The sequence below is a fragment of the Castanea sativa genome, chromosome 5 (genome assembly GCF_040712315.1).
Source record: "Castanea sativa cultivar Marrone di Chiusa Pesio chromosome 5, ASM4071231v1".
NCBI lineage: Eukaryota > Viridiplantae > Streptophyta > Magnoliopsida > Fagales > Fagaceae > Castanea > Castanea sativa.
The window spans coordinates 30,199,797-30,215,863 of record NC_134017.1 but is presented as its reverse complement, the minus strand read 5'-3'; the positions used below and the strand labels follow the sequence as shown (position 1 = coordinate 30,215,863).

General features: G+C 35.5%; 1 protein-coding gene and 3 pseudogenes across 1 annotated transcript; 3 read left to right on the top strand and 1 right to left on the bottom strand.

Annotated features, from left to right (window-relative positions):
• The first annotated feature begins 100 nt into the window (after nucleotides 1-100).
• LOC142637692 (5S ribosomal RNA) lies at nucleotides 101-219 on the top strand (annotated as a pseudogene).
• Nucleotides 220-843: 624 nt separating this feature from the next.
• Nucleotides 844-962, top strand: LOC142637683 (5S ribosomal RNA; annotated as a pseudogene).
• A 617-nt stretch (nucleotides 963-1,579) lies between these two features.
• Nucleotides 1,580-1,698, top strand: LOC142637699 (5S ribosomal RNA; annotated as a pseudogene).
• A 3,991-nt stretch (nucleotides 1,699-5,689) lies between these two features.
• On the bottom strand, nucleotides 5,690-15,800 carry LOC142636269 (3-isopropylmalate dehydrogenase 2, chloroplastic-like). The gene is made up of 11 exons (XM_075810418.1): nucleotides 15,255-15,800; nucleotides 14,883-15,012; nucleotides 14,526-14,637; nucleotides 12,662-12,737; nucleotides 12,484-12,572; nucleotides 11,479-11,565; nucleotides 9,475-9,591; nucleotides 9,226-9,333; nucleotides 9,046-9,099; nucleotides 8,810-8,962; nucleotides 5,690-6,079 (listed from the first exon to the last, which is right to left on the bottom strand). The coding sequence occupies exons 1-11, from the start codon at nucleotides 15,475-15,477 to the stop codon at nucleotides 6,005-6,007; spliced, it is 1,224 nt and encodes a 407-aa protein (XP_075666533.1). The 5' UTR covers nucleotides 15,478-15,800; the 3' UTR covers nucleotides 5,690-6,004.
• Nucleotides 15,801-16,067: the final 267 nt, after the last annotated feature.

The window sequence follows — 16,067 nt, the reverse complement described above, 5'->3', positions numbered from 1 at the left end:
TCTCGATCTTGAAATCTGCGGAAGCCCCTCGGGTTGCTCTTGTGTATGTGGTGTTAGAGTGCAGCGTTGCATCCGGATCCTTTAAAAGAATTTAACACACTTATGCTCTCATACCAACACAAATGCACCAAATCCCATCAGAACTCTGCAGTGAAGCGTGTTTAGGCCAGAGTAGTACTTAGATGGGTGACCACTTGGGAAGTCCTCGTGTTGCACCCCTTTCTTTTTCTTCGCATTTTTTGTTTCTTTCGTCTGGTTTCTCGTTTACGTCGGCCCAGCACGCTCGCTTCGCAGGCTTAGTTTGCCCCAGACCAGAAATACGGGCCGCCGATCTCAGTTTAGGGCCAAGGCATCGCGGCGATCTCGATCTTAAAATCCGCAGAAGGCTCTCGGGTTGCACCTGTTTATATGGTGTTAAAGTGCATCGTTGCATCTGAATCCTTTATAAGAATTTAACGCGCCTATGCTGATGGGTGTGATAATACCAACACTAATGCACCGAATCCCTTCAAAACTCCGCTGTGAAGCTCGTTTAGGCGACAGTCGTACTAGGATAGTTGACCTCCTAGGATGTCCTCATGTTGCACCCCTTTCTTTTTCTTCGCATTTTTTATTTCTTTCATCAAGTTTCTCGTTTACATCGGCCCGGCATGCTCGCTTCTGGGGCTTTGGCTGCCCCTGACCAGAAATACGAGCCGCTGATCTCGATTTAGGCGCCAACGCATCGCGCCGATCTCAATCTCGAATTTCGCTGAAGCCCCTCGAGTTGCTCCTTTGTATGTGGTGTTAGAGTGCATCGTTGCTTCCGGATCCTTTATAAGAATTTAACACGCTTATGCTGATAGGTGCGATCATACCAACACTAATGCACTGAATCCCATCAAAACTCCGCAGTGATGCGTGTTTAGGCGAGAGTAGTACTAGGATGGGTGACCTCATGCGAAGTCCTCGTGTTGCACCCCGTTCTTTTTCTTCACTTTTTTTATTTCTTTCGTCGGGTTTCTGGTTTACGTCGGCCCAACACGCTCGCTTCGTGGGCTTAGTCTGCCCCTGACCAAAAATACGGGCCGCCGATCTTGGTTTGGGCGCCAACGCGTCGCGGCGATCTCGATCTCAAAATTTGCGGAAGCCGCTCGGGTTGCACCTGTGCATATAGTGCATCGTTGCATCCGGATCCTTTATAAGAATTTAACGCACTTATGCTGATGGGTGCGATCATACCAAAACTAATGCACCGAATCCCATCAAAACTCCACGGTGAAGCGTGTTTAGGCCAGAGTAGTACTAGGATATGTGACCTCCTGGGATGTCCTCTTGTTGCACCCCTTTCTTTTTCTTCGCATTTTTTATTTCTTTCGTCGGGTTTCTCGTTTACGTCGGCCCAGCACGCTCACATCGCGGGCTTAGTCTCCCCTTGACCAATAACACGGGCCACCGATCTCGGTTTGGGCTCTAACACATCGCGGCAATCTCGATCTCGAAATCTGTAGAAGCCCCTCAAGTTGCACCTGTGTATATGGTGTTAGAGTGCATTGTTGCATCCGGATCCTTTATTAGAATTTAACACGCTTTTGCTGATGGGTGCGATCATACCAACACAAATGCACTGAATCCCATCAGAACTCCGCTGTGAAGCGTGTTTAGGTGAAAGTAATACTAGGATGGGTGACCTCCTGGGATGTCCTCGTTTTGCACCCTTTTCTTTTTCTTCGCATTTTTTATTTTTTTTGTTGGGCTTATTGTTTATGGCGGCCCAGCACACTCGCTTCGCGGGCTTAGTCTGCCCTAGACCAAAAATATGGGCCGCCAATCTCAGTTTGGGCACCAACGCGTCGCGGCGATCTCGATCTCAATCTGGAAATCCGCGAAAGCCCTCAAGTTGCACCTGTATATGTGGTGTTAAAGTGCATCGTTGCATCCGAATCTTTTATAAGAATTTAACATGCTTGATTTAAGGTTTTTCTTTTTGAAATAATTTTAAGGACAAACCCCTTCTTATACTCAAAATCCACACTTTACTTAAGTCTCAATTCTTGATTCGTGTATAAGTTGACATTTAAACATGGTAGGAATTTAGATATGTGACTTGATTGTATTCGTAGATAAATTGTTCCACCCCCTTACCCCTTACATTGAGGCCACATGGCAACCCACGTGGCAACCTAGGTGGCATCAATATCATATGTTTCAGACGTTTTTGCGACATGGGCCTAAAATGTGAGAACTACCTAAATCTCCTCTTGTGTTCTTTAAAAGTAATTATTTGTAAAGAGTATCAAGCCTAAAATTTCAATATTTGGTAAATAAAGGCTAATGGTACTTTAACAAGAAAGAAATCAAAATGCTTAAAAACACAATCGGTCAAAAACTTTGACCCACAATCAATGATAATCAGAAATTGAGAAAAGTTGTGAGAAAGAGAGGGAAGGTTTCCTTGTACCCATATTTCCACCCCTGATTTTAGAATTGTGAGAATGTTAGCTGCCTAAATGGATTTTTGCTCTAAAGTTTCAGCTTTTGTGAGTAAAATGTGACTGGCTTGGTTTTGAGCTGAATGGAGAGTTTTATAGCAGTTTTTAGGTGTCCATAATGACTGGGTTTTAGGCTAAGATGAGGCTATGGGCCTTCAAGGTGCTAAATTGATGTTTGGCTCAGACTTGCTTTAGTTGGGTAAAAGAGTTAATTTGCTTTATGCATAATTTGAAAAAGATTTAATTGAGCCCCCATTGTCTCCCCATTTTTAGTTGTTTTAGACTCTTGGGAGGCTTACCTAAGTGAGGGCTAGCAGTTGGAGTTGACTAATGAGAGCTAATTATGTTTTAAAGGCAAAAATGGGCTAGTGCAGAAACTTTGGGCTACAGTTAGGCAAAGCATAAAAACTCTTTTAGAGTGAAAGTTTTGGGTACAAAACCTCTTCCATCAGCTTGAAGTGCTACTAGCGTCCCTTGCTCATTTGGTAGCACACTTGGGTTGAGCGCATTCAAAAAGTCTAAAATGAACCAACCCATACCCTCCAAACCACACTACTTCAATTTTTCCAATATGTAACATGAGCTTGGGTCATGCTTAAAAAGATAAAATAAAATAAAATGCATGGATTTGGCCCAAGAAAGTTGAGCTTGGCCAAATCGGGCTTATAGGAAATCTGTCATGAAAATGGGTATCAACAATATTTTAATATCATAGTTAGACACGTTAATTTTTTCTAGCAGCTACTTAATAGCGTGGACTGTTTTAATACTGTTAAAGGATTAAAGACTAAACTAACATATATGAAATTTTGAGAATCATTTTGACACAAGTTAAATGTTTGGACCAAAATGGCAATTATTATCATGATTATTATCATTATCATGGTAATATGTTTAGCAAAAACATGTAGGCTTTTTTATTGACCATTATGCTGACTGTGTAAGGCAAAAAAATATCAGACACACTCGAGTTCATTATGTATTTAGTTAATAGGATCCATTATTTAGTCACTATATTTTAAGAGTATTTAAGAATTACTCGTATAAGATACATAAAAAGCACTATTAGAGAATATTCATGGTAAACAACATTTTGATTCTATCACAACTTGCTTTAATTGTAAGCTAACTTTCTCTATATCATTTATAAGTGAAACAAAAATTTATTGGCAACAAAACTACTTTTAAAAGTATGGGAAATGCTAACGAATGCCCTTAGAGCACTGGTTAACAATCCATTTAAAGAAAATTTTTATGAGAAAAAAAAATTTTAATGTTTTGACAACTTTTTTCATTTCTCATAAAAGTGGTATCAAAACTTTCTTAAAATGGATTATTAACTATTGCCCTAAGAGTACTCGTTAGCATGACCTTAAAAGTATTTTGTCAAACATATGCTAAAAAGCAGAGCCTAGCCCTAGAGTCTATAATTCCATTTTATTTTTCAAACCAAAGCTTGCTATTATATCTCTACCGTGATAAATTGATCAGCCACTGCATTTCAATATATATATAATAACTATAATATGATCCACCATTAATGCAAAATGAGGAAGTACCGCATCAATATACCCTGGAAGTATCTTAGAATTATTTGCATAAGACACATAAAAAACACTATTAAGGCCTATTTGAATTGAGGGGGAGGGAGGAAGAAGGGGAGTGGAGGAGAATTAACTGAAAATAGACTAATTTTAAACCAACTCTAATTTACTTGCCCTTTACTTCCTTTCCTTCCCCTTCAATCCAAACGGATCATTATAGAATACTCATAATAAACTACATTGTGATTCTGTCACGACCTGCTTTAATTGTAAGCTAACTTTCTCTTTATCATTTATAAGTGAAATAAAAATTTATTAGCAACAAAACTACTTTTAAGAGTATTTTGTCCAAGCATATGCTAAAAGTAGAGCCTAGCCCTCGAGTTATAATTCCATTTTCAAACAAGAGCTTGTTATTATATCTCTGCCATCATAAATTGATCGGCCCCTACATTTCAAAAAATATAAAATAACAATAATTTATATTTCAATAAGAATATTTTTCACAAAAAAAATCAATAACAAATATTAATAACAAAAAAAGTAAACAAACTAATTAATTTGGCTCTAAAAATGTAATACGGTAAAAGGAACTTAAAACTTAATAATGACAGTATTCTTTCACCTTCATGTCATAAAAGTTATTTAATGACTATTTTCCCAATATTTATTTGGAATTTGCAATTTAACTTCCTAGAAAGCAAAAATAAATCCCTAAGACAAAAATCCTTTAGTGAGTGTCATATAACAATACAAACTCAATAACAAAAATATTAAATGTACAATTGAGACAATTGGGAGTAAAATCAACAAAAATATACAACCATAAATAAAAATATGAAGAAGAAAAGCCAGGGATGCCCTGGAAAATACTGACTTTGTTTGATGGCGAACCTTGGACAACTTATCCTCTTATTCCATTCTTTGCTAACAGATCTAAATCTGCACAGTAATTTGGCTGGGAGGAAATTTATTTCATCTTCAATAGCATGTTAAAATGAAATAGATTGTTCAAAGTCTAATCACTTAGATAAATACTGCCGATTTATCATGAAGCTTGCACAGAAAGAAAAGTTTTTAAAACATATCCCAACCAAAAGTGCTCTCTCCAAAAGGAAGTATGACTTGAGTTTTTAGAACACATCCCAACACTACTTCCATTGTGGAAGAAAGGTTGCAGAACATGTTAAGTGTAAAGGAAAGCTGAGTCGTCTTCATTACTGTCACCCTCCCCGCCCCCTTCTCAAACAAACAAAAAACACCCACACACGCACATACATACATATTTGAACACATTGTGAAGGAAAACCAACCAAAAGGAGAGGTTTACATCTCTCTTTCGAATTAGGGAGAGGTTCGATCAAATTCCATTGCATAGTAAGTGAAATATTCATACTATTTTACCCGTGGCCATATCCAAGAGAAGGTACTTGATGTGGCCAACCAGGGCCAGTAAGTGAAAAATTCGTATCATTCCACATCAATGTTGAACACCAATTTATGATACTTATTAAGCTCAAACCAAGCGCTCCTTTGAAAAGAAAGAACAGGAACAGTGATTCGGCCACCATATAAGATAACATAGCAATCCAGACATAAGGAGAGTAGGCAGTAGTTGACCATTTTGGCTTCGAAATGCAGACAGAAGTACTATTAAGCACAAGGAATCTAACAGGACATGTAAATTAGGGTCACTAGATGCCTTCTAATTTCCATTTTGTTACAACCACCATTTTTTTTCAAATAAAATTGTATGCAAAATTACAGTTAAGATACAACAACAATTCAAAATCCTAGCCTGGAAAACTTTGAAATCCACTAAACACTAACAAGGACAGAACCATATTGTGCCCAAATACTCACTGGACGAGACATTAGTAGTATCTTTTAAAATTGTATCATGGCTTACCACGGTGGGGACTCTTGGATACATAAACTGTGTTGGACGCATATCCAGCTCTTTTATTGTCACACTCATCTAGTTTCAGTTCATACTGGAGCAGGAACTTGGGAATCTACTGACTTCAGTACCTCTTCACCCATTTCCTTGCATCCCACCAATTTCTGTATAAGCAAGTGTTAGTCATTAATCAATCAATTTTTCACTACCTTAGATTAATAGAAAAATAACTTTTTTTTAAGTAATAAGATTTATTGATATATAAAAAATAAAAAAGGGACACTCTAGTACAAAGGGAGTATACAGGAGTTAACAAATCAAGTACCAAAATTACATAAATCAAGAAAATCAAGAAAAGAAGTAAAAGGTTGGTGTCGCAAAGCCAACCACCAATCCAATTAGGTTCTAAAGAAGTATAGCTTAAGGTCAAGCAAAGCTCTCTCCTTATCTTCAAAACACTTGCTATTCCTTTCCTTCTAAAGACACCACATTAAAAAAATGGGGAACAATTATCCATATATGTTCATTTCAATGGCAACCAAACCAACCTTGCCAACTAGCTAAGAGCCCCACAACTGACTTAGGCATAACCCAACTTGCTCCGAATAATCCCAAAACCATAAACCACAAATCCATAGCAACCGGATAATGAAGGAAAAGGTGGTAAACCGATTCACCATTGCACTTGCACATATAACACCAGTCCAAAATCTAAACCTTCTTTTTTCTTAAATTGTCAATCGGCAGACATTTCCTCAAAGAAACAGTCCAGACAAAGAAGGCCACTTGAGAAGGGATCCTCTGCTTTCATATGCTTTTCCAAGGGAAAAAAAATCATTAGTGCCAACTAAAAGAGAGTAAAAAACACTAACCATAAACCCCTAATTTCTACCTAGTGTCCAACACATTTTATCCTCCCCAATCCCCTTTACAAAAGAGCCATATATGGTAACTATGAAGCTCGAATAAGCCTCCACTTTTCCAATCGTTGACATCCCTAAAAAAACGTATATCCCAATGAAGGACCCCATTATGAAGTCTCGGCTACGCTTGCCTCATTATCTCGGAAAATCAATATATATAAGCAGAGACCTCATGTGGGAAAGCATGAGGTTCTGCCATGTGGCGTGTTCTTTAAAGAGAAGTGAAATACTTTTAAGCCACAATAGAGATAAGAACAAATTTAAAAATACTCTTTATTTCCTTTGAACCTTCAATATTTCAAGACTACTTTTTGTTTCTTTTGATTCAATGTTTCAAGAGTCAAGACTACTATTTGTATCATTTGGTTCAATATTTCAAGACTTTTCCTCTCTCACACACAAAACTCTTTGCATTTTCATTCACCCTTTTTCACTTCTACTCCTTTATATATACATGCCCATAGCCCTCATGCCATCTCATCTCAAATACACTCATACCAAAAACGATGTCATTTACCTTCAACCTTTCAACGACACCTACATAACAAAATATTGGTGTACCGTTTGATCCTAGCCCGAATGAGTAGGATGTGACTAAGGAAGGGGGCTTGCGTTTTTTATTTAATGACGGCAGTTTACGGTTTTGACGTTGAAGTCAGACATTGTAGATTTTGTGAAGGTTGTGATTCGCTTTAAGTCTTCAAGTGTTTAGGATTTTGGTTTGGGAAAGTCATAAATGTATTTTGTTTTAGAACTAAGAAAAAAAAATGATTATTTATGAAGTTAGCTATTTTTTCATTTTGTTTTAGAACTCATAATTTGTAGGTTTCTTTGTAGATTTTTTTTACTGTTATTTTGTGCGGTATAAGCCATAGTGATAAAAGTAAAAATTGATGATGATTTCAAAGTGTTTTTCTTTTTTTTTAAAGGATATAGAAGCACAACTAAAGCCAATAAAATTTTGATAAATAGATGTGTTTTTATCCAATTTCTCATAGTTTAATCACATTCTTTTTATGTTAATACTTACAAGTGATTTCCTTAATTTCTTTGAGATAATGAATTGGGTATTTGAGATTGGGTCTCTATATTTGGTTGTAAGAATAGAGTGATTGAGGGAGTGTTTGAGAGATTGCTTAAATTTACATAATTTTAGGATATAAAAGTATTTTATACTTTAAATTTTTATTTATAGATTTCAAAATCATTTAATCAGTTTAAAAAATAAAGTCTGCTTCTAACCGTAAATATTATAATTTGTTATAGTCTTATAGTATTATACAATTTTTTAAATAAAATATGAATTAAGAAAATCAAGTTCAAAGTATTCAACAATTTTGTGGGCAAACATAAATATTATACAACAAAATAAGTATTATATGTAGGTCTTAATATACATAAAAAATAATTTCAAACAAAATTGTAAAGTATCTGCACATTGCACGGGACATCATCTAGTTCTAAATAATTCAGTAAAGCTAACCACAAGAGGTGTCTCCCCACACCATCGATCATACCAAACCTTCACCCTCAACCCATCACCAATTTCATATAGAATATAGCAAGACAAAGAAGGCCAACCCTGGCTAATATAAATTTTAAGGACCAATCATGTAAATGTAAGCTTCATTCAAGAAATTAACAGAATTTCTATATGTTTTTTTATTATTATTATAAAAAATGAACTTTATTGTGATTAAAAAAAAAAAAAAAAGTAACCCAAGTATACAGGGCATATACAACTGGGGACCAAACTATATGATTTAAACTAAAAACTATAAGGTGGGCTGTTTAATAGAGCAGGGCTATAGATAAGGACTCAAGAAGGAAAGGAAAGAAACAACCGTCTGGTGTTATTCCATTGCCCTCACAGAAATCAAACTGAATAACAAGATATCTTAAGTTCGTAAACTTCTACCAAAAAGTGAAGGTGAACAGAGAAAATTTGCAGGAAAGAAGAAATGTACATACATTTCCAGATGAGTATATGTCACCCGTTCGATAACCCCTACTCAAAGTATCCAGGACTGCAGCCTCAATTCTCTTGGCAGCATTTTCTTCCCCTAGGCCATACTTCAAAAGCATGGCAGCACTAAGTACTGTTGCTAATGGGTTTGCCTTATCCTGCATATTACATCATGACATTCTCAATGAAAATGCATGTTACCATTCAAGATTATAGAAATTTGAAGTGTTGACCAACCAACCTGTCCAGCAATATCAGGAGCAGAACCATGAATTGGTTCAAACAGTCCAGGTCCCTGAAAGAGAAATATTCAACATACATGAAAAGAATATCATTCATTTAAAAGACACATGAAGTACAAAATTTCTTTCTAGATAATTCCAAAAGCTTTTAACATAGAGAATTAAATGATTCTCCATACCGATTCACCAAGACTGGCAGATGGAAGCATCCCAATACTTCCCGTAATCATTGAAGCCTCATCAGACAAAATGTCGCCAAATATGTTGTTTGTCACGATTGTATCAAACTGCAATTTTCATAGTCAAACATTGTAAGGCTTGCATTTCTGATCAATGGGACACTGGAGGTTCACTTTCCTTTACAAAATTTTCCTGAGCTGGGTGTAAAATGAAAAGAAAGATCATGTGAATCTGTTTTGAAGACAAACCTGTTTTGGATCTCGAACAAGCTGCATTGCAGCATTGTCAACATACATGTGTGAGAGTTCAACATCAGGATATTCTGAGGCTATTGCCATAACTCTTTTTCTCCAAAAAATTGATGCCTGAAAATTCATTGATTAATGTACATTACTCTAATGATGTTGTAGCATCCTTTGCAACATAAACTGAAACATTTACCATAATATGATACTACATCATTTACTGCAACACCAACCAACGATACCTCATTCTTCAACCATTCAATGTATTAACCTAATGATTTTGTAGTTTCAATATTGAAAAATCTGTCCCTACAGTAGTACAAAATATACAACAGATTATAGCATACTTTAAGCACGGCCATTTAGTCTTGATAGTCATTCTAAATTGAATAGGCATCCCCCACCCCCAACTATTGAATTATCAAAAAGTATGTAAATTTGAAAAACCAAAAACAAAAAAAAAAACAAGAAAGGTTATGGGGAAAAAAAAAAAAAAGGAAGTCCACAGGAATGACTGGAAAACTCTCGAGGCATGAAACGCAAGAGACATACTTAAACCAACTGCTGTCACACAGCATATATGGATGTTGGGCTATTACTGAACAATGACCTTCCACATCAACTGTAATGCAAGTACAGTGTCGAAGATGAGTCATGATGATCCACTACAAAATGTACCAAACCATTGACCAGCTAATTGCTGTTGAACACATCAATGCTACTTGATTATAAATAAAATTGTATCTTGTAACTTCATCTATTCTATTCTTTAACAGTCAACACTTGGCACAATTATGTTAAACCATAATAGTTGAAAATTTACCTAATATGTGTCTCTGTAGTTTCATCATTCATTGCCATTCTATCAGTATCCTTTTTATGAATTTTCTTTGGATAAGTAAAAATTTTATTGAAATGAGAAGCATCACAACTCAGGTACGCTAGAAATTGTACTTGACTTTAGTTTCCATTACACAGGAAGTGTATTTGAGTTCAGCTTGCTTTTTATTAATTTTTAAATGGTTTGCATGACAAGGAAATATCATATACAATTACTTGTAGACATTTCGAGGTTCAGAAAACAAGGAAATTTCATCTTGATTACGATATAATTTGGTTTACATTTCATAAATGTCAGATCTGAGTAAAAGGATGTAATGTTCATGTCCATAATAGTATAGAATATATCAGTAATCAACAGGTAACCATGTCATCTGTATGTGATAGCCACATAATAATAATATTATTATGTGCTTATCATTTTTAATATAGAACATGTTTGGAGTGTTATACAAATACACAAACTCAAGCCAAAAATTCGGCTTAAACTATCAAAGCTGTGAACATTTAAGTGATTTCAATGTTTCACATATACATCAGTGTTGTTTTCAACACTGTCTTCTAGTTGTCGACTTTTAAGCACGGCAGCTAGTAAGATGCATGACATAAAAAGTAGTGAGAGAAGGGAGAATATTAAAGAAAATAAGAACTAGGGGAGGGTATGACAGAGAGGGAGAGCGAGAGAGTGAACTCTCAAGTCTCACCTCTCAATGTCCTCCAGGTGTTATGTATTCCCCCCCCCCCCCCCCCAAAAAAAAAAAGGAAAGAAAAGTCTCCTTGGTTTTTTTTTTTTCCAAAAGATTTTGTTTCAATTAAGACTAGATTGATGATTGCTTGACACAATAACCAAATAAGACCAAGACCTCTGATATACAATTCATCTCTTATGAAATAGGTAAAGTCCTCCTGGTGCACACTTAGCTAAAATTCCCTCACACAACTACCACAGGTGATAGGACACGTAAGGTAACTTATTAAAATAAAAACTTACAACCCCACAGTATATGAGAACAAATGATTTTTTTCTGACACTGTTGCTTGAATCTTTCTACAAGGGGGCCATGCTCATCTGTTATATGATAAGTCTACACCATAAATTATGACAGAAAATCTTTTTTACAACTTTGACAAAGAATTGCATAACAAGCCAAGAAACCACAAAAGTACCTCCAACACATTGGCTTTGTCAACAGAACAAAGTTTTCCCCTCCGCTTCCGAGCAGTCTCAAATGCAACACGAGCAATGCGATCAATCTGATATGCATATAAATTACAGGTTCAAACCCTTTATTTCAATCATACAAAATTTTTATTGTTTATAAGATTTCATCATACAAAATTATTCAGGATAACTAAGGAAGCAAGACATCTAAGGAAACTAACATGAATTTCCATTATTTTATTTTAATTTCTGATATGCAAACTTGAATTTCCATTAACACTAGCAGACCACCAAAAAAATAGTGCACAGTTGGAAATTATTAGGATTTGAATGCCATATGTATTCATAAAGATAGAAATCCCTAAGGTCCTGTTATTTTGTTCAAAACAGAAAATCTTAAAATTTGAGAAGCATCAAGACACAAATGCAAGACATGAAATTCCCCAACTACCTTTCAATTGTTCTGTTTCTTTTTGGAAATTAAATACCCCATGGTAAGCCTATGCTTCATTCAGTGGAAAATTACAATTATTTTAGACTTGAGGTTAGTTTTAGTTCATTCAAATTGATAGCATAGATCTATTCTTAAAGATGTAGCATGACAAAATGATTCCTTTGTGGTTCATATCTCCTTATTTGTTTAAGTTAGCCATTCGTAGGATCAATAGGAGATGCTCTTCTCTGTCTCTTCTTGATTCCTCTTTACCAAGTTCAGCCTATATGGTCTACAATGATGAACAAAATAATCAATGCATGTATTTAACAGTCAGAGAAATTTTAATTTGATATCAGCATCAGTTGCCCTAAATTGGAATGTGATACAGATGTCACAATCAGAATGCAATAGCTTACAAATCAAGACTTGTGATAAAAGTTATGACAAACAGGAATAATTTAAAAACTATTGAATCTCGCAAGAGCCCTTTTCTGTGCTAGAATGGGAAAAAATTGATAGAATACAAGTTAGCATAGAAGATTACAAGTAAACAAATCCGTTATCATAGAACTACCTCGTGTGTAGCATACACCTCAGTGTTGAAGCCAATCTCCTGACCATTTTCATTGACGCTGAAACCCCTTGGCTTTCCAAAGTAAATACCTATGTCAAGAAGAAAGAATACATGATTACTCAAAGAAGGAAAATTTTTCACAAAAGAAAATCAAATCTATGCAAATTTGTACACTGACCTCCAGTAAGCTCTCTTACAACCATTAGGTCAACTTCTTCAGCAACCTCTTTCTTCAAAGTTGAAGCATCCACTAACTGAAATGCATTAATAGCATAAAATGACACTATTATCAGTTACACATCAGAAATGGAACATTCAAAAATAAGCATATAAAAGGAAAAAAATTAAAACTAATTTCAAGATTCTGTCTGTCCCTCAGGCTTCTCCAGCATCAAGCAACAGTGCAAGTCTTCTTTCAATAAACAATTCTATGTTTACCTAATGCCATCATTTCAAACAAGTGACACTCACAACTCCAGCAGATCAACAACTGGGAGACCAATTCGATATTTAACAAAATTGAGAATAATTAAAAAGGTTAATAAGAAAAAAAAAACAAACCCAGATTCATGCTGTTCATCAACATATATCTGGACACCACAGTTACCAGAACTTTCTTTTCAATATAAGGCCACATTTCTTTTTGGCATAAAACCTTTTTTCCAGAAAATGTTTTCTCCATTTTCATGTGTTTGGGGTGCTTGAAATCTTGGTCAAACCGGAAACATTTTTGATTGAATAAGAATAACATCATTAAAGGGGGAAAACGATTACGCCCAAAAAATTTTAAAAACATTTTCCACCCATCCTCCCACTCCCTCCCCCACTCTGTCTCTCTGTCTCTCTCTCTCTCTCTCTGAAGTTCAAAATGCCACTGCCAGCCTCCACCAGAGACCATTGCTGCCGCCAGCCTTCCTTTCACTCTCCCTTCTCCCTCCATGCCTTCTGTCAATGGTGACCACCACTCAGACCAAACCAGATCCCCAATGGCCGCCGACCACACCACTGTCTCCACCAACTCACCACCCTCTTGCTCCACTTACTCTCTTACATTTTTTGACACAATATTTTATGGCCAAAACAAACGAAACATAAGATATTCATGAACATAAAGTATAGATTATGCCCATATCCATGAATTTCTCTACTCTTTATGCATGCAGAATAGAAGCTTTTAACTGTTAAAAGCTTTAGATTAGACATGGATTGTATCAAACTGCAAGAGGAATTGCAGGCAAATTAATGCAGTCAAAATTTAGCAAAATCTCTCTAAGGTGCAAAAGAGATTCTTTTACTTGTTACATACCATTCAGAATTGGAAACGTTGGTGATGATAAATTAAGTACACAGAATATATCTAACACACACACACACATCTATATATAAGCTAATTATCAAAAATTGACTTCATAAATCCATAATGAGAAGGAACTGTTTTACTTCAATAAAAGCTACAAGTCTCAAATCCAAATAAAATTCATTCAAGCAACTACAGTAAGGGATATAAATTCCAAGTTGTTCTGAAAACCCAAAAAGTAGTTTGAATACTGAAAAAAACTAACTAAGCGTGCTAACGTGCACACGTGAGTCTGAAGCTTCATAACCGAAATGATTATTTTTTATTATGTCATCAGTCATGGTATTCTTGGAATAAAACTATTTTCTTGGTCATTATGTCAAATGCAACCCATGAGATCAACAACATATACAACCAATGGGTAATGACGCACTGGCTTTCAAGAAACTAAAGCACTAGGCCCTTGAGTCATTCAATTTTATTTGGATAATTTAAAACTTAATTCAACTCTCAATTTTTTTTTTTTTTTGGTAAGGTAAATGTGCATTCAGTGGATCTTGAACCCCCCAACTTCACCCTCTACCTCATTTTTGGTAAGGTAGCATTTGTGTTAAAATTCATTGGCTTCAATTCTCTTTGGAATAATCCAGATTTGAAACTTGATGTGCATATAAATAAAATTCAAAATTCACACATCATAAAAAACTTACTTCCAATAATTTTTTGCAATTGGAAAAAACATTACCTGTGGAAAAACAGTTGCGGGCCTCAAATTTGCAAACACTTGAAGGCCAGCCCGAAGCTGAAGTAACCCAGTCTCTGGCTTCAAGTGCTTCTCATTTTTATCCCACTTGTACCTTAACATAAAAAAACAAGTCATATCAATTAATTAAATTACACCAATTGCAACGAAATTCAACATACATACATACAAAATTTTCCACAACTGCTTAGGTCGAATGTTGTGCTTGGTGCTAACAAAAGTAGTGTCAGAAGTGAAGTGGGCTCATGTGAAAGTGATGTTCCTCCTATCACAACTCATAGTATCAACAGTTGTGAACACTTTTATTCTATTGTACATCAAAAGAAAATTAGTAGTTACCCTCCAATAGCTCCGAGCAAAACAGCATCGGATTGTTTAGCGGCGGAAAGGGTCTCAGCCGGCAATGGAAGGCCAGTCGAATCCAAGGCAGCTCCACCCACAAGCATCTCTTGGAAATCAAATTCAATCCCTAATATATAATAAATAAATCCAACATATAAAATTAAATTAAATTAAGGTCAAACTTAAACCCTAAAAACTAAACTAAACTAAACCCCTTGAAAGAAAATAATAATAAAAATTTATTAGATTAAGAAAGAAAAAAAACATTACGAAATTTAATAAATAAATAAGCCGAAATTGTGAAAAATAATCGAAGGCTTATGAGTTATATAACTGGTAGGAGCAAATGTGATAGGGAAATGAAGGGACCTTCGAGAGAGGCGGCAAGCTTGAGGACGTTGGTGGCGACGGAGATGACCTCAGGGCCGATACCATCACCAGGAAGCAGAGTGATGGTGTAGCGTTTTGAAGGTGTGGTCGCGGCGCACCTGATTCGGCCCACTGAGTTTTTTTTATAAGAGAAGGAGGGCCTCATGCCCATGAACAAAGGCTTCGCAATCGCATTGTTGAGTTGCAGACTAGCCATTGCCATTGCTCTCAACTCTCAACTCAACTTTCAGAGCAATGTTGTGGCTTATTTTTAACTATTAATTAAAGGTTTTTTTCTTCTCGAAAAAAAATTTAAAGGTTTTTTTTTTCTTTTTTGAGTCCACTTTGCAAAGATGGGTGAGACTAACAAAAATTAACTTCATAGGTTTAAGGAGGGACAGCGGATTTCATATGTTTATGCTAGATATATTTAAAAATATATATCAATAAATTGAGTTACAAATCTAAGTGTTTTCGTTAAAAACTAGTAGGTGCACAAAATAATGACACTTGTCTTTTTGTTAATGCATATAAGGACACGTCATATTTTGGAATGGTGTAAAATTACATTGTCATATGACAAACAATGATTTGTAGACACCTTACATATTTGACATGTTTAGTTTTTCCTTTCCTTTTGATTATGGAATAACGAATCTCTTAAAATATTCCTGAATAAATGAGTATATAAGTGATGGCTTCAATATGTACTATTAAATTTTAATTACTCCCAACCAAAGATCATCTAAAGGGTAAGTCAAAAACTTATTATATTCTCCAAGAACTCTATAAGTATGAAAGTCAAGAAATTAT